This window comes from Nesoenas mayeri, assembly GCF_963082525.1.
Source record: "Nesoenas mayeri genome assembly, chromosome: 12".
NCBI lineage: Eukaryota > Metazoa > Chordata > Aves > Columbiformes > Columbidae > Nesoenas > Nesoenas mayeri.
In genome coordinates this window covers 12,251,359-12,277,095 of record NC_137547.1, presented here as the reverse complement: position 1 = coordinate 12,277,095, position 25,737 = coordinate 12,251,359, and the positions used below count along the sequence as shown (strand labels likewise).

The window sequence follows — 25,737 nt, the reverse complement described above, 5'->3', positions numbered from 1 at the left end:
ATTAATTCTATGGTCATGGCTATCGACTCCTCCTCACTGTCAGCCATGCCATGTAACCAGTGTCACCAAAAGAAAGGGGTGTCTGGATCACACTGGCTTTTACAACGAGCAGGATTCCCGCCTCCTGAACTTAAAGGTTACTCCTGGAAAGGATTTTTAACACCCACCTCCCATAGTGGTTTAGGACTGAGAATGCACTGGAGGAAAGACTCAGCCAGCAAACACACAGGCCTCCTCTGCAGAAAGAATGTTCACCATAGAAACCTGAAAATGACTCAGGGTGATGAACCAGTATAATTCTAAAAGAAAAGTGCTATCATCACACCTATTTTCTCGCTACAGTACAGTTTTATTAACGAACATTGTATTGTAGATTATGTATTCTTGGACAGTCTACTTTGGAACACTCAAAAACTAAAAAGTTACTTTTATAAAATTATTTCAGTGTGCTTTAATATGAAAAGCTGAGAAAAATGGTAGATATACCAAGAAAATTAAAAACCCTAGGGCTAAATATTTTTATAAAAGTAATTTAAAAAACAGAACTTCAGCTAACCGAGTTGACCTTGCTGGTCACAGTGCTGGAGAGATTCGGTTGTGCATAGCTATGAGTATAGCACTGTTTCAATAACATATCAGAAGGTACCCGTGGTATAATGCTTTGTGACGTCTACCAAGACATAATCTATAGTTTCTGACTCTGATGATAAGGGAAGGGTAATGCCTGATGTGCTAGGTTCTGCTGTCACTTACAGGAACGTAATTTATGTATATTAAAAACCCAGATGTTATCTTACTATTTGGTAAAGCTGTGTTTCTCTTCCTTTTTAATCAAGGCTTTTGAAAAGGTTTTCAGGTATCTAAAACCAAAAAATACCTTAGCATGTGGCCCTTAAGTGAAAATATTCACAACTTTGCAGAATGCTCGTGGTGCAAAAGCTTGTGGCTCTCTTTCAGGAAAACAAAAGCATCTTAGAATCCAACAGGGTGGCTGTACCTGTCCTTACGATAAATCTGTGCTGCTCATTTTTGGCTATGTGTAGCTCAGGAAAGCAGAACATCTCCCATGCAACATATGGATAAGGCAGTCACTTTCCTCACCAGTGGGGACATATTTAGGCAACACATACAGTGATTTCAAGATCCTTTCTGACCCCAAACCACTTGTTCTCATCTGAATGCTCTAAGGCGCTTCCTCTGTGCTCAGCCCTGCTCTGCGCTTTTCCCATCCCATCCCCTCCCATCCATCCCATCCCATCCCATCCATCCCAACCCGTCCCTTTGTGCTGCTGTTGGAATTTCCTTGGCTTTGGGAAGCGCCTGGCAGCCCCAGCCCCCCTGTCTCTCTCTGCCCTCCTCACCCATAGGGAAGCCTGGAAGGTGAGGCGGGTTGGCCACAGCTGAGTCCACAGAAATTTGGCTTTAAAATTAAGCTCAAGATGTACAGTCTTCATGTAGGCTACGAAAGTCTTACAAGGACAGGGAAGTGCAGCTAATGGACTTTCATCAGTGAATGAAAATCTCATCAGTACTCCCTGGACCAGGGAGCTCAGGCCCCACTAATGCAAAGGACCAACTGAATCCACCCCACCGAGTTCCTTGCTCTTTGAAATGCAGAACTGGGTTATTTTGGTAGAAATTGGCTCACTAGTCATGGATTTCGTTTGAGAAAATCACATCATTTTTGGTTTGCTGTCTGCTCTGAAGTGACAGCACTTCTTTTAGGTACCCCAGCAGTCTCAACAAACTAGTGAATAAGTTTGAGGTTGAGAAGAAAATGCTGGTACTTCTTCATTTCCCACAACACCTCTTATGGTGAATGACTTGTGCTTTGTCAATGGTCTCTCAGGTCAGCAAAACCAACCCCTTTCTTATTTTCAAGCACATGTATCCAAAGGATAGTAATCTTTGGACAGACTTGAATGTACTTTACTATGGTAAAAAGAAATACAAACCAGTAACCTCAAAGTATTTAAACTCTGATGAGTGCTTTATGTGCCCGCTTTCAGAACATTCCTAAAGTGTTCTGGTTTGTTTACCTAGTATTTTTTAATTTATAGCATGTGCTTTCAAAAAACCCAAACACTGAGAATGCAACTTTCATATATGACTTCTCTGTAAGGTTTTGCACTTACGTAGTATTATGATTCCAAATAAATATTCAGCACTCAAATTTTCACAAATGAGGATTTTGTTGTCCTGTTTTCAAAAGGGTGCAGGTTTATGTGGATGTAAAACAGTTTGTAGACAGATGTGGGTAATGATATAGTTGTATGCAATGACCCAGTATAGCACAGGGAAAAAGTGTTCTCTTTGTCCATATGACTGAACACATGCGTACAGATTTAAGATAATAAGTAATAAACTTTTGGCATAGCAGGAATAAAACGGGAGCACAGAACTGAACACTGCACATCTTCCTCACATTTAGTTTTTCCATTTTCTTTAGTCAAAATTGTGCCATCTTTAAGAGATGCATTATTTTTCTAAGCAATAAAACAAAGAAAATAGGTGACTTATATTGATCTGGTGAATGTGGTTATTATAGTCCTGCACTTCATAAAAATGTTCTTCCTCAAAATTATGTGAAATAATGTGAATTTGAACTTGGAACACAAGTGATGAACCCTAACGCTCCAGATGAAATTTTACAATATGGCTTCTGAAGCAGCTACAAAATTTTAGACAGAGACATCACATTAGCACCCAAATTTTACAAAACTTAAGGAACTATGGAGACCATCTGTTCAGTTAGCTGCAAACCACTTTGCAGGATTTAAGGTCTGGAAAATGAAATTATCTAGCAGAGATATAAAAGGTATCAGTGGCTGGAAGTTTACCCATCGTAAATTAGAAATGAGATGCACTTTTTCACATTAAAGTTATAGCATTTTATTTATAGCACATGAAAGATTCACTAAGAGCAATGGTGTACTTTCTGTGAAACACTTCAAATTAAAGTATGAAGATTTTCTAATAGATGTTGTTTAACTAAATCAGAATTTGGGACCTGATGTGGAACTGCTGAATGGAACACATTCTTGTGTCACCCAAAAGAGGCAGAATTGGGTAGAACTGCCCCTGCTGGCCTCCAGATCTGTGAATCTGGGAGCCTGTAGGTAAAGCCACAACAGTTAAATAGTCAAGTTGGGGCCACGGCACTGAAAGGGAACATCGTTCCTCTCGAATGGCAGTGCCTTTGGTAATTCTTCAGTGCTGTGGTGTATAAAACCTACTGTAGATCGGTAGGTTTTTTCAAAACATTATCAATACCCTACATCCCCAAAAGTTTTTAATAGTTTCATGTGTTTCATTTTTAGATTGTACTACACAATAAACACATGAAATCCTAGAAAGCTCAAGCTCAAACATGCTGAGTCTCTTTCACCATTATTATTAGAACATCTGATGAACAGGACATTATTAGCCCTTTATTTTAAACGGTGGTTATAAACTTGGAGTTCTAAGAAACGCGTGGTGGCCACCTGTTGAAGAATGAGTTGTAGTGTGTGAATGAACTACATACAGCACATATCACTCTCATGCAGCAGAAATTTTCATTACTTTAAACAGTTACAAATAAGCTATTTCAGACAGGAATAAATTTAGAATTATAAATTATTATAAATTTAGAATTATAAATTTTCTCACTGTGCGTATAGCATATTTAGATTATCACAGGATGCCGTTCATTGAGTGATTACTTACATAATTAGATTTTGTGTTGCTGACTTAAAAATCCTGTAACTAGTCAGGGGAAAGAATCAAAATCCTAATATACAAACTGGGGTACAAGAGAGCTTGAAAAATCTCTTTGCTCTCTGAGTATGTACCGTAAAAAAACCTGAAGTCAAATTTTTACGTTGAAGAAAAAATGCAATTATGTTCCTTACACAAAACTCAAGTGGCTTATTGATTAACTTGGACAGGACTCTCCGGTGTTAAGATGTATGGTATTATGAAGGGTTTTAAAAAAAATCAGAAAGTACGTCAGCAAACAATTGTAAGAGGAAAGATTTCAGACGTTTTTGTTATCTTGACTGAAAATGATTTCATGTTATATGGCCAGCAGAGGAGGTTACTAAACACTTCAGAGTGCTCATCTGAGTAAGAAAAATATCCAACAAAATGTAGAGATGTAGTGGTGATTGATACACTTTGCTCTCCCTTCCTGTCACTTTCAGAAGAGACTTTCCAGCCACTTAGAGAGGAACTGAAGAACGTTCCCCATTCATTTTTCGCCAGTGGCTGTCACCTAACTGGCATATATCCTTACGGGTGTTATAAAGTAGCTCACATTGCCTTTGAAAGTAATTCACCAATGTGAACTTGCCTTTTAAAGCCTGCGCTGTTTGTAACTGTGCGCATTCACAGAATCAACAAGGCAGAAATGGCCAAGCTAATGCAGCATACGGTCCGGCTGGTGTTGGATTTGCCTTGTGCTGCGCAGGGTGGGTTCTGACCGCTGCCTGGGACATCCAGCAGCCAAGGGAAAGGTCTCTTCTAGAATAACGCCCAATTTTTATACTGCAAACTAACATCTTTGTCTTTGGGGCACACTGAGCAGTTGTTAGCACCGCTCTGGCAGACACCCTGTACTAGATTTTGTGATTAACATATTCTGACCATTTAATTTTCGGAACAAGGAAAACATTACGGCACACGACGTATTAAAGGAAAGTGCTCCCTGCTCCGAGCTCCTGTTCTGCTGTTAAATAACAGTAATGATCATTAGTATCCATTTAGTAGGATAGATTGGCACGGTGCTTTGTAACTATGAAAATAACCTTTCAGAGTAGTAATTGGGGAAATACAAACTCTCTAGGGAAATTTTTTTATTATGTAACAACAAACTGTCAGTTTGTTAAAATCCTTTTGTGACCACCTTGTTTCCTTGGAATTAAACTAGAAACTTTAACCATGTGAGTATCATCTTCAAATCTTCAAAACATCACAATATAAAATACTTTTTTCGTCTTATCTAGAGGCAAGTTTAGTTGCATTTTAGATAATTTACCAAGTTTAGTTAATATTCCTGAAAATATTCCAAAAGGATGAGGTTTATGTTCCTTCATTAGGCTATAGCTGGCAAGCATAATAAGAGCAATACTTTCCCCAATATTTATCAATATTTATTTCTGTTGAAGTAGTAAGAATATAACACTCCTCCATCACGAGTGTTACTCTTTATTTCTAGGTTATTTTTTCTACAAACACTTTTGTACACAACTGCTCTTTGGTGGAAAAGACAGGTCGATGTGTGTTCAGAAATTCCTTATGTAATTCCAGAGCCATCTAACCCAGGTCTGTTCTTTTTCCCAACAATGTCATTTTATGAGTCTCTTACCCCTCTCAAGTATGCAAGGAACCCTTTGGTCTTGTGAGGACGTTACACTGCATAATCTACTACAAAACCGCTAAATATTATACAAGCAGTAGCTAGTACCAATACTAAATGCAGATATGGCGCACAAGTTATTCTGTTGGCTTTTCCTATTTTTGTATTGCTCACTAGGCTTCAAAACAGATTTGCTTCATCAAAATTTTCATTTTGTAGACTGCTACACATAACAATTATTTCAATGCACCTTTCCCGTTTTCAAACAAGGTCTGAAATCACTTTAGAGAGAGGATGCTCTTTTCAGATAAGGCACATGAAAATGAGGAGGAAGCTGCCGCTAATTCCCTCATTTGGGATGAAGAGCAAATACGTAGCTGCTATCATGGACCACACTGTACGTTCACACCCCAGCTTAGCACACCCCTTGTTCTGCTTATACTGTAAATACTGAATGTTCATAGAAACACTGAAAACGCAATAATTACTCCACAATGGATCTCAGGATTAAAAAGTGCCCATGTAATGACTAAGAAAACCTTTTTAACCTTGCGATCAGCTGAGCTTTCTCCTCTGACCCATCTGTCCCTTGTACATCTCTGAGTAGACCACTCTTGCCGTATGACCTGCAAGTCAGCAAACCCTGATGGTATCAGGTCCAGGACACAAGGGAGTTCAGAGCTGCTTGTGGGAAACTCCCTTCCAGCTGCCTGCTGAATCTAAACTCAGTTTAACTGAGTTAGTTCATACACCCACTTCTACAGTTTGCATAGAACTCAGTTTTCTAAATGGAGCTGCTTCTCCAAGTGGAAAAGAATTAATAAAGTATTAGTAAATTATTAGTAAATCTTTTGGGTAAGATTTATGTATCGTAGAATCATAGAATAGTGGAGGTTGGAAGGCACTTTTGGAGATCATCTGATCCAACCCCTTGCTTAATGCAGCACCAACTTAATTAAGTTACTCAGTGTTTTGTTCTTTCAAGTTCTGAGTGTCTCTAAGAATGGATGTTCCACAGCCTCTCTGAACATCTGTTCCGGCATTTAACTGTATGTGTAGTTTGTGGTAGAGATGACCGCGAGAACATCAGAAGTTTATTAGAAGACTAATTAGGTGTGAGATTTGCAAGAGTCTCTAACAACTTATTAGCCATTTGTTAAAACTCCTTTTTGCAATTTCATAAACCATTTGCAAGTGGGATCTTAGTACTATATGTGACTCAGAGGTTTCTTATCTTAAAGCATGAATTTAAGCATCCATTCATAAAGTACCTGGAAAAGCGTATGGGTGTTGGAGCACCAGTGTATGTTGGTGTCTGCACTAACCCTCAATTAATAGCAAGCAGACAGCTGCAGCCTTCCACAGCTGGCACAGCGCCACCGAGACAACATAACCAGACTAATCCCAGTGAGACAAATGTAGGGAATACATCTCAGAAACCCTACATTTATAAAAATATAGTGGCCCATTCTACAGGAGCACATGGAACAAAGCCCTTTGCCACATCATTGCTGTAAATGCATCCAGGAGCAGCTGAAGTATTAACACAACCGCCAAGTTAGGAATCTGACTAACAAATACATGGAAAATTCCCCCAGTAATATATTCACTACTTACATATTCAATACTGCTTCGAGCACAGACATTTCTAAATGGTTCCTCGGCTTCATCAGAGTTCCAGTCTCACCCTGACGCTCGATACATCTGCATCACCTATCAACAAAAAGAGAAGATAGCCATAAGCATGGAGACGTGGCACACACTCGCACCACGACCCTTGGAGCAATCCGGCAGGTATCTCGAGCAAGATCTGTGCCTCTCCGCCAGAAAAACCCCAGTGGTGTTCCTGGGGACCTCCCTGAAAGGAGTAATGGATTCCAGCCCATAGCAACCCCTGCAGCTGGAAGTCCTGCCAGCACTTGGCTGCAACCCTATCATCAGGAATAATGACAGTCTAAAAGAAGTCGGGACTCATCAATTAACACTTCCTTGGCTTGTGTGAATTACCAAGGCTGAAACAAGACTCGCTGAGGTCAAGGAGTGGTGAGCAGCTGTTGCCAAAGAGCTTTCAAGAGGATGTGGGGCCTGAGGACAGCAGAAGGGTCACCGTGGTTGTCCCCACCACAGCTCCTCCGACGGCAGCTCCCAGGGGACTCTGCCCTTGCCGGAGGAGCTACAGGAGCGTAGTCGGTCTGACTCAGGCAGACATTTGTACAGCACAGATGTGTTAGAGCCTTTCGTCTCCACTGTCAGCAAACATCCTCACACAGAGTCCGTCTAATTGCTCCAAAACACGCTCTCATGTGAAATCAATGAATATGCCTTTATGCCTTTGCACCTCCCCATTTACAGCACCGTCCCCATGTTTTACATGCAGATTTCTAACTAGCTGCACTCTCAGATGATTTTAAATGCATCTGTCTGATGAATGCTGACAGCTTTCAGAGCTGTCTGTCCTGCTGTCCGTAAGACAGCTGGTTCCTTCCAGGCACCAGCAGTAAGTTGGTTTTACACTGGACGGAATTCAGATCTCGAACACAGATTAAATCTGCAGTGCAAACCAATGCAATAATTGAGGCCAGAACTTGGCCTACTGACCCTGCTCATCTGAATGCTGTTTCTGAGGGGATAATGATGTATTATTCTTCCTTTTTGACAATTACTCTTTCACAGATAATTTTTGAAATTTTACATACCATTCTTCTGTGATGTTGCAGTGGTATCCTGGATACTTATAAAATTCTGTGCTCTTATCATGCCATTATAGTTGCCTAAAGCATGTTTCTTTATTCCTTTTTTCTGCTCTACCTTTCTTTTTGGCTCATTTCTGTATTCTGCCATCACATCAGCTTCATTTGTGTAACCAAGAAAATGAAGAATTCTTCTGAATTCTGAAAGAAACCTTTGTGTTTCGTGACTTTTTTCTCTACTTTACAAACTGCTACTTCAGCTTTTCACTCAGAGGATCACCCCTCAACCTTCTATAGTGTGCAAAGTTATCTATTTTTAGCCCTTCTGAAACTTATCCCTGCGTGGTATTATTCACAGATTTGATGGTTACTACCTTTGCTATATGGATGCTCCAAACCAGTAGCCTTCTATCCTAGTTTGGATAGAAAACATGAAAGGGATATATGATTTATCCTTCTGACATCTCTTTATCCCTGTCCAGCCATTAATATAACAGGGACAGAGTTCATTTTCCTCTCCCTCCTGTCTCAGTGACGGGGGAGATTGTACCATCCTCCTTCATGTTCAGGCCTGTAGGCTGGGAATTCTTCTTGGCTTGCTGCTCTGGCAAATATGTATTGATCACTTCAAAAATACTTGTCTCTCCCTGTATACAGCAGCTAGAAAACAAATCCTGTCACTGGATAGTCTTCACACCATACTCAAAAATTGCTATTCCACATCCTGTATCTTGGAGTACCTACTTAATTGTCCATTTGTCCTGTTTTGCAACACAGAGATATAACTTATACCAAGCCATCATTTCAGTGGAAGCTGCGTTCCTCAACATTGTCTGCAAAGCTATGACATTGTCCTCTTTCAAAGATCACCAAAATTCACTTCAAAAACTTTGGTAAGAAGAGTGTGGTGTACAATGGTGTCACGGTTTATTCCCAGACAGCAAACAGGACCACGCAGTCGCTCACTCACCTCTCCCAGCTTCCTGTGAGAATTAACCCCATCCCAGCCGAACCAGCACAAATGGCCACTTGGACTGACCAGTATCACTTTGTACTCCCAGCACACTGCACCCTCCTGGTGTCTCTCATCTCTCTGGTGCATAAGCTTTGCAAAGCCAGCAAGCCACACTCGGACCTTTCTCCTCGGTTGCCACATGGAGCTGGCAAAGCCTCTCTGAAGAGCTGAAACTCATGGTTAGACTGAAATCCAAGTTCTCAGCACCTATGGAAAACACCGAGTGACAAACAGCTCCCTCAAAATCTAGGCTTTCCCCTCTTGGTGCTCAAGTTTACCGCTTCACTGCAAAAGGGCTAAGAAAATATTTTTCTACGTACCACACGAGAACATGTGGCTTATTTTATGACAGTCGTACCAGTAGCGTTTGTAAAGCAGTGAGTCAGTGGTAGCGCAGCAGAGTAGTTCAGATATTTATTTATACTGTATGATAGCCGGACCTTTGTATTTTTTAATGTGGAATCGTCACTTCTGGCTAAGCTTTGGGATGGACGTAAAAGTGTTGAACCGATGTTCTGACCTTAAATTGAATCTGCCTGAAGTCCATATGGTGGAGAAAAAGACTTGAGTGAGCTGTACAACAGAACACTAAAATAAGCTGAATGAGGTAAAGGAAAAAAAACTGCGCATGAACATAAACCAGCATTATTATTTTTTCTAATCATATCAGGTGAAGCTTTTATGTAAATTAATAATTGCTTCCTGCATTTCTGGACTTGCTTTAATGTTGGTGAAAAGCAACCTTAGTGATAATCCTGTTTTTATTTTTTAACTGCTGCTTACACATTTCCACATCTGTTTGGAAACATGAGTACTTTTAAACAAATTCCAGGCAGTTGTACTGAAAGAACTGTGATGTGTCCACATAAACACTGGTTGGCTTAGAAGTCTCCTCAGGTCCTGCTCCTGTTCCTATAAACTGCTTTTAAAACACAAGTAAAAAACCTCATGGTTTAAATCCCAGGGATTCCTACTTTGATTTTACTTGGATCTAAGTGGGAATTACTCCGCTGACTTAGAGCACTGTGAAGGAAGCAGAGGCCGAATTGGGTCCTTACCAGGTTGTGCTGAACTCTTCTGATAAACACACACATTTCCCACACACATACTCTCCGATGATCTAAAATTCTGGAGAATCCCATTAAATTCAGCAGAGAAACATTTGAGGCAGAAATCCCCAGTATTAGCAAAGCTGAGAGCCACACACATGGCCAAACCAGCCAGCTCTTTGTAAAACTTAGTAAAATGTTTTGTCTTCTTGAATTTAGATTTCTCATTCATCTTTTAGTCATCTGTGCTTGTCACAGAAATAGACTGTGCAAGAACAGTTCTGCTTCAAGCAAACTTCAGCCGTGTCTCAGTTCTCCTAGATTAGCAGCACACACTAGCTGTGGTTTTAAATCTTTCTTATGATAGTAAATAGGAACAGAATTTATCTTTTACTTTGTTGGTCTACAAAGCAGGGAAATATCTGTTCTTTCTAAATTTAAAGTGTGCGCTATAACGTTCTAAATGAATTTAGCAGGATAGTAAAAGTTACCAGCTGTACTTCAGTACTGAAATAAAAGTAAGCATTTGTCATCAAATTCAAATGTTCTAGATAGCATTGGAGCAGATTCATTCTGAAATCAATTGTGCCAGCAAGTTCGTAGAGAGTGTGTTCAGATCTGACCACTTTTTAACTTAAAGGACATCAAGAATTTGGTATGGCCTGCCTCTTGCTTTCCTTTCCTCAAGAAATATGAACACTGAAATAAAATAATGAACTGATTTACTGTACAAAAGCAAGCAGGGATTTTTTAAATGAGATACATCATTATGCTTTAAAATACATTATAAATCCTGCATTCTTTGGATTTCCACAATGTGTTCAATGTGTTGACTAATGTTTGTAAGTGAAAGGGATTTAAACCATTTCCAGAGGAGCAGCCTTAAGGATTTCTGCCCCACATTGCATGACAGTTCTTTTGATGACACAAGTTCAATGTGGACTACAAAGGAAAAGATCCTGCCCTTCCTCCATAAAAAGAACATTGTCAAGATTACCTTAACCTCCTGCTAAAGAGTATCTTCATTTTTCAGTGCACTTTTCTTGCACCTTTGAAAACTGTCTTCCTTTCCAAATGAAAAGCTAAAATGTTTTTTACAAAATGATTACATTTAAGAATGAACAGCTGTTGGCTGTGCAACCTATCAGCAGTAAACCCAGGCAGAAATATGTTCTATATCATGAACATAACCAATATGTAAGGGCTTATGTGATGAAATACCTTACGATTGAAGGGACTACATGTTGACCAAGAAGTCGCTTTCTGATCCCTGTGTCACCTGATAGTTTTCCAGTCCTTTTCCAAGGGACTGTATCAGTCTATATAAAAATGCCCTTCTTCCAGTGCAAGATCCTTGCCGATATTATTATTCCTGTTTGCTCCAAAACCCACAATGATTGTGGCACTTCCACCACAGGTATTCTTTACACCCATACATTTAAATATTCTAATAAAAGAAGGCGATTTAGATTACACCCTTAAATTTATAGTGGGAGAGAGAAATCGCTTTAACAGCCTGGGAGATCTGTCAGTGGAGTCAGCAATGGGGACAGATGGCACCAAGGGGGGAAACAGAGCCCTTGTTGGAGCTGGAGATGTGGCAACAGGACAGTTCTCAAAAGAGCCAGAAACAAACAACTGAGAGACCAGAGCGGAATTTCAGTGTCAGCGAGACTGAACTTCAGAGAAGGGTGGGACTTCCAAGAAAAATGGCAGAAGGGCAGTAGAGATATGAGTGCGTCTCCATGGAGCTGTGGTTGGCCGGTTTTTGGCAGGCCAGCAGCCGGCTCCGTTTCATCTCAACTGCTCAGAAAGGCCAGAAGAGCCCTCACACAAAGGGGAAATCTTGTTGCTTGTGTGAGCACGGAGCAAGGCTGATCTTTCCATTTCTTTAAAACACCTGCATGCTGGGGAAGGTAACAAAGAGAATATACTTCAGCAGGCAAAATGCTGGGTCCACAAAAGTCCTAGGAATGTGAAAACACCACTTTTAGCAGTAACTTCTAATTGCCACTTCACTACTGTAATATACATCTGACTTGCGGTCCATTTCTGCTCTTATAAACCCACAACGTGGGATCACGTAGCCAGATCCCCCACGGTGTTACTGTGCATGAGGAGGGAAAGATCGAAGTTGTAGGTTTACGTACAGGGAGCAGCAGGAGCTTTTACAGCATTTATTTGGTCTGTCCTAAGTCTTCATACGTATGTGTTGGAGGACACGTATACTCAACACAGTGGTTTGCAACCATGTGTAACATGAGGTTGATGACAGCAAAAATGCAGAACTTTCAGGATTTCCCTAGGAAGCTTAACACCTCTTCTGATTCTGAGAACATTGCAGAAAATTAAAAATCCATATGCTTAAAAAGAGAAAAAAGGAACTGAATACAAAGCAGTGTCTTCTTGACATTAACAGGGTGTTGGCTGAACTTCCTGGGAAGATGTCATTTGACGTTCTGCCGGTGAATAACGCAGATGAGGAATGTCTTCCCTTTCATTTTTATGACTATCTAGCCCTTTCACTTTCATTTTGACCTTTCAGGTGACTACACAAATTTACTCCCAGGGGGGAGTAAATTGGATCTACTCTGGTTTTAAACTGCGGGTCAGATTCCGAAGAGAGTCCCAGCATCCATTCCACTATTATTTTTCTACCGTGAACACTGACTGCTGCACAAGATACGGGGCCACATTTTCCGTACATCTGGAACAAATGCTCCAGTGACCAGATATTGAGAAATTAAATACAAATACAAGAGAAACACAAATAAGTTACAAATGCAAGCAAGCAATTTACCACTAATTAAATACATTATTTCTTAAAGCAAATGCAGCAAAAAGGAGGAAGATAGGGCAATAATGAATTTTTAAGAGACAAACATGTTGAATCCGATGACCTTTATCGCCCTCAGAAATCTTACTGCCTTTCTTTCCTTGGTACTTTCTTCAAATACCCTTCAACACCCCGAGGCACAACATGGGACAAAGACCTCCAGTGGAAAAACACATAAAGCAGTACAAGTCCTGTAATTTATAGTAATGAAAAGCAGTTTTTCTCGTGCATGTCATGGACTTGGTGTGCTCTTCTGTGCTGGGCACTAACAGAGACCATCTGAGCATCACACACTACAGCTGAAATAGTTTACGTAGATATGTGTGGTCAAAGAAGAGGAGATGACATGTACTTCTTTCGGAAGTCACTAAGTAGATAGGCAATTTTCCAAATTTTTCTGTAAGTTTATTGATCTCCTGGAAGGTGTTTCACTCTACAGACATAAGCACTTGATCGCCAGCTCACAACACTTACGTTTATGAAACTCTACATATTTGTACTGTAATCAATTAGTATTTTTTTAATTTCACATTACGCTTAGAATGCAAACTTTTAAAGGTTTAATTTATGACTTTCATCCTAGTTTGTGCAGCTGTGTATAGCGCTAGGTTTAAGGCTGGCTGGAAGCTGAAACGAGCGTTGCAAATGCATTTGCACAGATGCCGTGGTCTTGTTCTATTTTTTCTCTTTAAACATATTTATATAGTAAGATATCAGCACCTCAATTCATCCGGAATTAGCTGGGGCAGGAAGAGAGACAGAGTGAGTCCAGGCAAGTCATGGTCTATGTCACTTCTAGCGCTGTCTTAACTGTGATACCCTTGCAAACTTTGTTTGCAGTCATTTCAGTTGTATTAGATTTAACTACTTAGTTTTCCAACCCAAGTATACTGAATTCAAGGATTTGCCAAACTGTAAGTACCAAGGTGACTTTTGGGAAGATGTTATTCAGTTTTCATTAAACACAGAACTGAGGGGGAAAATGGAAAATCAGACATCGAAGCCGTAGATGCTTTCTGCATATGCTCATAATCGTGTGTGGCTTACTCTAGGGAAGGAATGAAAGTATTATTACCATTAATCACTTGCTGTCACAGAATTATTTCTCATTAAGAAAACTCATATGAATTTGTGAAACCTGAAGTAAATGCAGCAAGATTATAACTTTATATACAACCTGTTAAAACAAGTACACATCATAAAAAAATAGTGATGTTTGTTATTACTGTGGACTGTGAATAGAAGAAAAGTGGGTCAGAAAGTACCAGGCGTGGGCAAAGACCTGATATTTATGCCTCCACGGAAGCACTTCACTGTATGCAGTGCAAGAACACAGTGGCACTCTGAAGGGGATAAATACCAAAGAAGAACTTAAAACCCGGGAAGGAAAGGGACCATGTTGAGGGGTCGGGTATGTCGGTGCTGCCCGCAGATGCATTCGGTGATGAACAGTGAGGACAAGAAAAATGTCTGCTCAGACTTTTTATCCATCTTTATTCAAGCCAATGGGAATGATGGCTGAACCAAAAGCTCAAGGAAAACAACAAATTTTGGATCAACCCACTATTTTTTTCATTTTCTCCCCAGCAAAACAATCAACTGAGAAGGGGGTTGACTGGAGACAAAATATTTTGTCTTTGGTTTATTTAGTTCCTCTTTATTTTAGTTTTGTTAGTTCAATTGGAAGTTAAACATCAATAGCTTTGTTCTGAAAATGCTGCAATGAAATGTTTAGTCTTTCCCAAATATATTTGCTTTCTGAATACTTTTTCTGAAACTATTTATTAAATTTGACTCAATTTCATAAACATTTTTATTCTCCCTTCATGATGTGTTGAACTGGTTAATCACATTCTCCATTGCCAGTATTTTGTCTCCCAGAAACAAAGACCACTCATGTTTTCTCCTTTTAGGCTCTTAATTGAAATGCATAATGCCTCATCACCAAAATACTTGAGTGTTTTCCATATTAAAAATGCTCTCCAAGAAACCTCTTCCCTTCACTTTCGCTCCCTGTAAGAGAGCAACAACGTGAAAATGAGAAATCAGTAGAGTTAAATTTAAAGATGAAGTGCACGAGTGAGAAAAGGTGAGGCTGAAGAGATACTTTTTGCATGCGATTGTGAGAACAGGAAGGTGTTTGTCCGTCCTTTCTGAGGTTCCCCCCCATGCAGCTGGAGCAATCCCTCGAAAGAAAGGCAGAAGCTACTCTGAGGCATCATCAACCTGACACAGAATTTGTGTTCCAAGTGCAAACTCCTGCATTAAAAAGGGAAGGGAATGCCCGTATTGCTTAGCTAGTACACACGGAATAGCTCTAAACCAGATCCTCTACAGTAATGATAGCTGTGGTCCGCTGAGTTCTGCAGCAATTTAATTTTTTCCCCAGGACACAAACATATATGTTTTGCTCCTTGTTATAGTGAGCTGCAGTAATTAAAGTAACAAATCCACAGACAACCCATGGGCCATTGCGGTGTTCCAGGGTTCGATGTACAGTTTTCTGGCCAGTCCCAAATAGGAGGATGAGAAATATTTTAAAGCCAGGGATAATTTGGACAGCTGCTCTCTATAAATTCAACAAGACCATAATAAGTCTATTAGTTTGACAGTTGAAAGCCACACATCCCAAATGAGGGGGAAAAAAATGCCAGTTCATTTTCTTGTGAGTAGTTTTCCTCTTTTGAGACAAATGATCTCAAAGTTGCCTGGGCTGAGCTTCAGTTAATTGTTTCGCCACACTGAGCAATCCTGAAGGGGACTGTGCTAAATTCAGAGTCAGGCTGGTGCTTTGCTTTGCCTCTGTGGTGGTTCTGGGCGGATATTTGATAGTACAGAGCACGGGAACGAGCTGGTTGGGACGCTGCAGTGGAATGTGCTGGAGCTGGAGGAAGAGTGTCCACCAGGACTCGGCCACACACGTCTGAGCACAGTTCCTGTGTAAATGAATGGAGACAGAAGTATAATGTTCAGTTGCTAATTACATTTAGACTACTTTGGGGAACCCACCAAGATTTCTATGAATGTACAGTTGCAGTCAGCCTGGTCTCTGTAGGATCCAACGGGAATGGAGTGTTGGGTGCGTCCTTGAAGTCAAGGTACATTTAAATCTGTGAAATCGGTTGCTACATTTTGGCTAGCCTGGGTAGATTTCCATGTCAGAGTCAGTTCATCTTTTAGACCCTATATTTTAGGAGAATCTCCTGAATACTAAGGCACCTTTACAGCGTCAGGGAGGCCTTCCTAGCTATAAATGAAGAACATCATGACCAAACTATTTTTCTTTCTAATTTTTTGTTTTCTTCTTTTAGGTAGAGAGGATTGTAGACAAAAGGAAGAACAAGAAGGGAAAATGGGAATATCTCATCCGGTGGAAAGGCTACGGAAGCAATGAAGACACCTGGGAACCTGAACATCACCTCCTACATTGTGAGGAATTTATTGATGAGTTCAATGGACTACATGTTACTAGAGAAAAGCGATCGAGGCATGGGAAACAGGCCAGCGCTCCCAAATTTTTACGAGAAAGCCGTGGATCATCTGTTGAGAAAATCCCACATAGACCTTCTGAATCTGGGAAGTCTAAAGGGTCAGCACACAAAAGGAAGAGAATTAATCCATCTCTTCAAAAACAGAAAAGAGGATACGCAGCAAAGCCAGCATCTGCTAATGACAGGGCTGCTAAAACTGTGACTTACCGAACTACTCCCAGCGGTTTACAGATCATGCCACTGAAAAAGCCACATAATGGGCTGCAGAATGGAGATGGCAGTCATGATAAAGATTCTAGACATTTTGGGAATGGCTCACAACAGCAAAACATGGATTTAAATGATCACGAAGGAGAACAAAATTTGCCCAGCGTGTTGGAAGTTAATAATGATTCACCAGTTGTGAATGGAATTGGTATGTGATTTAAACAACTACGGTCTTGGGGGAGGGGGGTTAATTGCAGCAATGGCAAACAGAGAGTCCCTCATGGAAAAATCATTGTTATGCTACAAAAGTGATATGGTGAGAGGCACATAAACAGGTATCATGTTCTTTCACCATATATTATACCATTTCCTTATCAGTTGGCTTTTCTCCTTCCATTTCCCATGGAGGAACACAAAGCGGTGTGGGTGTTGTTACACACCTGCGCAGCGTAAAGTTCTTGTGGGGAAATGGTGACCAGGCATGGAGCGGGAATGACAAAGGAGGTATGGATGATACATCACCAGGTAACAAATCACTGCTCAGTTATGTGTGCACAGACCCAGTGGTCTAGAAAGATCCAGATTATTTTAGAAACGTAATTAATACCACTCTTGCTAAAGTATCTGGTATGTCTGAATAACGTTCCAGTTCCTCAGTACTAATGCCAGTCATACTCAGGAGTACTCAGAACTGGCAGGTCCTTGTCTCTGCTAGTGGCTGGATACATCAAAAGTCACAGGACATGCTTTATGGGAAGGTACAAACAGCCTTGACATGAACAAGAAGAAACAGGAGAAATTTATTCCTAATCCCCATAGTCATAGCCTGGCGTAGTTCTAAAGAATAAAGGTTTATGTTCTCTATAAAACACTATTCAGTTTAATGCAACTAAGTAGCTTCTCATTATCAATATGTGTCCAATCTTTTTTTTCTTGAATCTTACCAAACGTAAAGCTGTGATGGTGCTTTGTGGCAGTAATTTCCAGGAGCTAACAGTGAGATGCACATTTTATTTCAGCAGGTTTTTGGGTCTGGTGTTTTGTTTGGGGGTTTTTGACCTTTACTTTCATTGAATAAGGTCTTGTCCTTATATGAAAGGAAAAACACTAAGACGTCCTGTCAACCTGTCGGCAGCCCCATCCTTTTAAGCCTTCCTACGATGTGGAAGTCTTCCAAGATTCTTGGTAGTTTTCAGTATCCTCTTGTGCATTCGGTGTGTGGGGTGTTCTTTTTAATACCTTTTAAAAACAGCAGGAGCTTTCCAAATGATTTCCTACTGCTTACTGATAGAGTGGCAATACAACCTTTTGAGTATTATTTTTTCTGCTGTTACACACGGCATAAAGGTTTTCATTGAGTAATACACAGTTGCTCTCAGGTTTTTTTCCTTGCTGGTTACAGTTAATTTAGAACACAGCTATATGTATGATTCCTTTCATTATGCATTTAATCTACTTTACTGTTGCCAATCCATCTTTTTCTTATGACTCAGTGAAGCTCTTCAAAATCTTTCCTAGTTTTTACTCTACTTATTTTGTATTCCTTTCAAATTTTCCTCTCATACTTCTCTTCCCAGTTCATTAATACGTACATTAAATAAACTAATCCTTCTGCAGGTCCTTGGGGCAGCCAACTACTAATCGCTTGACATGATGAAAAGTAACCATTTGTTCCAATTATTTATTTTTATTAGCCACTGTCTGTAGCCCATGATAGCACTCATTTCCTTAACGGCTTCTTGTGAATTGCCCTGCCAAAAACTTTTCAAAAGTCAACGTCCATTATATCCACCACTTTCCATTTTCCACCCTACTGGCAACCCAGCAAATGCACCTTGATTTGGGAAGCATAACTGACCTTGCCCAGTCTGGTGCCTCCTGGACCTGCTGGGACCTTCCAATCCAGCCATCAAATATCTTGTTACAGGCTCCCAAACCAGCAAAGTGTGTGGTCAGCTTTAAATGCGTAAGTAGCCCCAATGATGTTAATGACACTTAAAACTGGGAGTGCAGGCTTTTGTATTTTGATGAGTTAAAGCTCACAGGAGACTGCTTAAAAAGTTACCTGCTTCATATCTCATTACAGATAAGCATAAAGATTTTTTTCTTTGATTTCTTACTGTTTCTAATGACTTATTTTTAATCATTTGTTTTATGTTATTCATTGGGGAAGTTCCGATGCAAAACGCGTCTTTAGGAATGCATTAATTCCCATATTTTACTGCCTTCTTTTTTTAATGAAGAACTACAGGGCTACAAGGAAAGGTCAAACAAACCTTCCATTTGTCCCCACAGGAGCTAATAAATGGCATCCACCACCCCCCTTTTTTCAGAAGCAGCCGGGTGTTCTGCCGCGACCAGAGGGCTCCTGGCCCGGACACTGATGTGTGCAGCTCCTTAAAAACATTTCTTTCTGATGGTTTTTGCATTCTCCAAATCCATCACTTACGTACTTTGTTCTCCTTCCTCCCTTGCATTCTGACCTCCCTGTAGGCAAAAGCAAGAGATCTTTAAATCTCTGCCTGGCTCTCATCTGAAAATCCCACACTCAGCAGCACTTGCCAGGTCAGAAATCCCTCTGGTCTTGCTTTGTGATAACCCAGCACGTGCATAGTGCAGACACAAAGAGGAGAGAACAGTCTGCCAAAGTAAGAGCAGACAGAAACTGGTGAAGAAAGGCCAAAATAAAAATACTAGTTTTTTTCTAATATTGCCCTACTAGCTTGAGAGAAGTCACATTTCCTGCTACAGGATTTTGCATCATTTGAAATGTCAAATTGAAGAAACTCGCACTACTCTTCAACAAGCCCAACAGTTTACTGAACTCCCTCAGAATCTACACTCACGGGGAAGTAGCACAGAAGATGCCAGTGTGATTCTGCCCTGTGGCCTGTTAGCATCACAAACTCATTTTAAACCAGACAAAAGTCCACTAAAACCGGTCTGAAATTTTACAAATTCCAAAAGAAGAAAGTTTCAGAGAAAAACGCCGGTTTGTTGAATAACAGAAGTTTTGTTCCAGGCATCTTGGGTTTCAAAACTTTCTCCAAATCTAAGCCAAGATGCCAAGTCTTTGTCCCTCGAGACTGGGAGCAATGTGGCGGCTGCTTGGCAGGACTCCCGCGTTCGGCTCTGAGGCTGCCAGCTGTGCCAGAGGTTTCAGGCCGTCTGCCATCACGTCTGGAAGCTGAAAGCCCAGCGTGTCCCATCAGCGCTGCCAGGGCTGCCACACACTCTATGCAGAACAACGAGGGAGCTGGGGGACCCGGGTCTGGCTCCCAGAAGCTGTGGCTCCCGGGCAGCCTGTGCAGAATCCGATGAAGCAAAGATTTGTGTCAGCTTTGAGACTGGAGCCCAAATGAATGTCAGACTCATTTCACAGCTAAGTGGAAGAGCGCACGTAAAATGCATATAGACATTTTAAGTTGGTCTTGAAGCCTAGATTTGGAAAGCTCAAAAATTCACCACAATTTGAAAACCCAGCGGTAGGCCCAGCTCTGCTACCAGCGTTGGCCTGTGGTTGAAGGCCTCCAAAACCCATCAACTTGAATCAGTGTTCTTTCATATATACCAAGGTTCAACTACCAGCATGTCAAGCCAAGAAATACAATAAGTAATTTATATCCTATAACTAATCAGAAAACACCTATTCTGTTTGTCTGTGGTATCCAAGTTACGTTGAAACAAATAATAGCTATTGGAAAACTAATTTTTGTTGACTCCTTGAATGGACTTCCACCAGTGTGTTTGGTTTTGTGTATACATCCACTTGGGTACAAACGTTTCCTGCTCAACCTATAGATAAAACACTCACCAGTAAGCTATTTACCCCAGAAAGAGGGCTATATTCCTACAGATGTATGTACAAAATCATTTATGCACCCTAGTGAAGATCTGGAACCTTGCTGAAGTTGGGACACACCTTTCTTATCCAAACCTCTTTCCTACCTTCTACACATCCCATAATAAGGAGAGCAGAGTCATCTTAACTGTCAGCTTTCTAAGGGTTTGCAAATTGGAAACTGTTGACAAACTCTGCAGGAGAACATCCAGTGATGCTCCCTAGGAGCTAACAGTACCGTTCTTTCGGATGATATTAGTTGTCTTCTGTTACCACATTTCTGTTTCTCTCCAGATATTGTAATTGAGAGTGATTGTTTTGTCAAGTTTCTTGACAGCATCAAAAAATATCCCCTTTTAATTTTCTCTTTCCCTTTTCTACATTGCTCTATTTCTGTACCATCTGCTGAAGGGTTTTTGCTTGTCATGTATCACTAACCACTGTTTTTCTCCATTACAAAAATCTTTGTAGTCTTATGGTGCCCTTAATTTAAATACTCTCTGTGAACTTAGTCACTGCTTCCTCTTGCTGTTTTAGCTTGTTCTGTTTTATTTATTCTGGAGCAATACTGGCAGTAAAAGACAACCAAATATGTTTGCTTTCTCAGTTTGGATAAAAAACTCATTGCTTTTAGATATCTTACAGATGCTCCCTTAGTTGGAGAAGTCTGAAATTATTAGTAAATTATCAACAGAGCACTGCTTTTAAGTATGTACAGTATTTACCATTACCCACAAGAAAGACGGAAAGGAGACACAGAAAAGCTATTGGGAAGGCTGAGGAATGCCAAGCCCTCTTGCCAGAGAGAGTAAGGAGCATGGTTTCTTTCACCTAGAAAAATTAAAGCCCTGGCTCCACGCTCCTTTGCATTCAGCACCGATGCATGCTGCTGGCGAAAGGAATGGCCTAGCCCTCCATCCCTTCATATCCTGATCAATATTCCCATCCCGCTCCCTGTTTTAGAACTCCTGAGGCCACAAGGTGAACCTCGCCTGTTTGAAAACAAACCACAGTTTTACAGGGTGAGTTACCAGCCAGAACAGTTCACAGTAACGTGACCCACCTGCCTGGAGTTCCAGCACAGGGCCCATACGGAGGGTGGTGGCACAGAGGCCGCACCACTAAACTCACTGCAATGAAATGCTGAGATATATCTGAAAATAACGGCAGCTTGAGGTGTTCTCTGCCAGTGGAGGGAGATGGCAAGATCCAAGTCCTCTGAAGTGTTGAGTGATATGAGGCTCATTGTGATCTTTTCTTTTTCCTCTTCTACTCTTTGCCTCATCTTTTTAGACTATAAATTTCTAACATGTTTTCTGCAGTGCCCAGTGTAATGGAGCCCCAGTCGCGGTCTCAGTCTCAGTCTCAATCTAGAGTCTTCAAGCACTTTCTAGTACCAACCATAGCATCAGTAACATCATTACATGTTACCCCCTTTGACAGGAGCGGAGTAGCAGAGAAGAGACAGGACAGGCAACTCAAATGAAGAGGATTACAAGAATAAAAGAGGCTCCAGTTAGGAGAGGGGGAGGCTGAGGGTGAATATGATCAAAGTTTACAAAATCATCAAGGTCTCAGATGAAGTAAATGCAGAACTGTTGTTCACAAAATCCCTCAATAGCAGAACTAGGGACCATTCACTGAAACTGGTAGAACATCAGATAAAAGCACAACAGATGAAAGAAAATTCTTCTCTCTGTAGTGGCTACACAACTTTGCAAACTCATACCACAGGAGGCTGTGGAGACAGACAGCATCAACAGGCTCAAAAGGGGATTAGAAAAATCCAAGAAAAAGTCCACAAATAAATATTGAAGGAAACTGGAAGGATGAATCCCCTCATGTTGCTATACAACACTTAGGGATGACACCAGGGGAAAGGACCGCAGAAAGTGGCCGAGCTTGCATTTTCTCCTTAAATAGCATCCTTCCTGCTATTCCTGGAGGAGGATTACTAGATGCACCAGTGGTACTTGAAGTTCCCTTAAAGAATATTGAAACTTCTAAATATCAGTGTGGTTTAGGTATTCTATAAGTTCTACTGCTGATTAAAAACAAGGTAATAATTAAACTCCCACTAAAGGAAGGAATATATCCTGCTGTTCTGTTTTCTCTTTGTACTTAGACTGAGCATCAAATACTAGTAAGCCAGTAAACCACATTCAGAAGTAACTAAAGCTTCCTTAGTTTGCTAAGGAAGTTCCTTAGATTGCTTTGAGAATGCCTCTTTTTTCCTATGGCACAGTCATTTTTCCTCCTGCTGGAGAAAGGTGCTGTTACCCCTGAGTGCATGGAGCAGGTGCCAACTATTAACCCGCACGCAGGGACAGCCTGGAGGCTTTGGTGGCTCCAGAGAAAAGCCTCGGTACCTCCAGCACATCTGTGCGATAGACGTGGTCCATTGTCCCGCTTTCACTTCAGTGTTGTCTTTGGATTTTGCTGATCATTTCCTCCAGTTTATAAGATTAAGCAAGATTACAGGGATACACCGTATACACTGAAACAACAATTTACTCACTATGTGGTGTTCTGTTAATCACCCATTATTGGAAATGACACTTTTCCGTTTATGCTTCTCTCATATTTAATTTAGATCTTTCCTCTGGTTAAATTTCTGTCAGCTGGCTTGCAGATAGTTAAAGTATTTTATAAGATCTATAGTTTCTTACATCATATATTTAATTTACGAACTGAATATATTACTCAAACAAAGAAAAATACAACAAAAAATCAAAATCATTACTATGAGGCTTTCTAGCATTCACTTACCATCTGTATTTAAAACAGATGCGGCATATTCTTCAACACTAGGTAGATAATCAGTACAGTTAGTCTGACACATCTTCCATTGAGTGGTCATTTTTGCCTCTTATTTTGTAAGTTCTTTACACTTTTCGGGGAGATTTCACATCTTAGTAGCTTATTGCTGAGTGAAGCAACATAGTAAGGATTGAATAGATAAAAAAGCAATATTTAAACATCTGCCTCAGTCAAATAATTAATTTGTTTCAGCATATTATTCCCAACGCTATTAGTTTTTCATTAGTAATTTCACAAGTTGACTTTTGTTTGTAAGAATAGATGTCAAAATATATGCAGTAGCAAAACCTTATGAAAAAGAAGAAAGATGCCATACGAAATTATTCATCACTTTTAAAATTCAAGCACATGGTGATTTCTACACTTGTGGATAATTCTTGTCAAGAAAACAACTTTCAAATTCTGCTGGCTTCAAATGATTTTTATTCAAATTGATGATCTAATATAATTTGTCCATGTTTGCATTGCACTAGTTAAATCCTTTATTCAGCATCATATAGGTGATACTTTAGATGGTATCTCTTAGCTCCGTTACCTTCATAAACACTGAGTTGAACCATGGTAATCCAAAAGGAGGGTAAGTGATTTGGGTTTAGAGAGCGAACTCTTATGAATTCACCATCCAATTTACTGGCTGCCTATTTGACACTAGAAGCTGGAACAGGTCATCTTTGGCAGGAGTAAAAAATGGAACAAAGGTGTTTTCATTCAGCTCACTCTTGCCCTTTCTTAACTATGGTGTATTGTGGGCTCATGTCTATTTAAACAGAAAACAGATTTGGAAGCTATTTCAATGAACAGAGCAGCTTTAATCTCTGTTCCTCAACAACCTGTCTCTGCCTTACTTTTAATAGCAATAGTGTGAAACATCTGTAATTAGGAATATTGCATAAAAGTCTTGTAAAGGTATTTTCAACATTACAGCTCAGTGTTGTTACCAATATTCACCTATTGCTTATTACCGAGGAACTGCAAACATAAGCAGAGTAATAGTTGACAGTTCATATACAGTGTCAGAATAATCTCCCTTTTTAAAGTGACGTACTATTTCTCTCATTTAAGGAGGAACGATATCTTTCCTATCATGGTTCCCTTCTTTCTCCTAATGCTGGGTACCTTCCAAGAAGTGCTGCATGTTGGAATATAGAATAATAACAATGGCTTGAGGCCACATTTGACTAGCCAGGCATATTTTTGATTTATCAAAGGCTATTGCAAATACCAAGCTATGTTTAAGCGAATAGAAAGTATCACTCCATTTCTTTGAAGGTATAGACATAATTCTGCTTTGATTCTTTCCATCTGAAAGGTTCTTCTCTGGCCAATGGAAACTTGAATCTACACAGCACTGTGAAAAGGAAACTAGATGGGGAGAAAGATTATGTCTTCGATAAGAGACTAAGATACAGCGTGCGTCAAAACGAAAGTAACTGCCGGTTCAGGGACATTGTAGTCCGGAAAGAAGACGGTTTCACACATATTTTGCTGTCGAGTCAGACTTCAGATAACAATGCACTGACCCCAGAGGTAAGCACGTAGCCGTAAAAGCCAGAAAAGCCATCCTAATGTGTATATTATCTTGGAAACGTTGCACTTGAACTGGATTTTATGTATTTTTTTTCCTAATTGATTATCTTAGGAAAGAAATATGGAATTCAGATATATATCTTTTTCATGCTTGGGATTCCTATCAAAAAGAATGTGAAGGAAATTAATTTTTAGCTTACATGTCTGAAACAAAAAATTAGAAGTAAAGAAAGGAATGGTAGAGTCAGTATTTCCAACCTGGAGTTGTGTGAAGCAGTTTTTCACATGTTCAAGTTACTGATATTTACTATCCTTAGGAGAAATCTGGTCTCTTTTCACTTTACTAATTTAAATAGTGCTGCAGTTGTTGCATACGGAGAATTTCAGGCTATATCCTGAGACAGTAATTTTAAAATTATACCTTGATCCCTAATAGCTTTTTCTCTGAATCACTTCATGAGTCTTTATTTATGAAATCTGAACCAATTAGGGCCTCTATTCTCAGCTGAATTTCATAAAGTTGTACAACATATAAATGATATTAATCAATTCCCTTGTTCCAAACATTATGCACTTCAGGTCAGACTTGGACTTGTAGCTTGTACTATACCTGTGTACATATATGGTACATATATATTGTACATATATGGGTCACTGCAGGGCTGAGCAGCTGTTCCTTCCCCTCCCTGTGATCCCAGCACAGCGGACGGTGATGCCCAGCGGTACCTGCCCCATGTCAGAACAAAAGGGGCGTCAGTACCTGCGGGCACCAGGGTGCGCGTCCTGGACAGCAGAGCCAGCAGGTCGAGGGGGGTGATTTTGCCCCTCTCCTGTGCTCTGGTGAGACTCCACCTGCAGCGCTGAATCCACCTCTGAGGTCTCCAGCATAAGACAGACATGGACCTGTTGGTGTGAGTCCAAAG

At 40.3% G+C, this 25,737-nt stretch overlaps 1 protein-coding gene across 1 annotated transcript in view; it reads left to right on the top strand.

The window, feature by feature from the left end:
* The window catches only part of CDYL2 (chromodomain Y like 2), a 58,013-nt gene that overhangs the window by 13,710 nt on the left and 18,566 nt on the right, over nucleotides 1–25,737 (top strand). Inside the window, exons 2-3 of the mRNA XM_080351905.1 lie at nucleotides 16,240–16,834; nucleotides 24,597–24,814. Coding sequence (XP_080208031.1) covers nucleotides 16,240–16,834; nucleotides 24,597–24,814 — 813 coding nt within the window. The remainder of the gene's footprint in view (nucleotides 1–16,239; nucleotides 16,835–24,596; nucleotides 24,815–25,737) is intronic.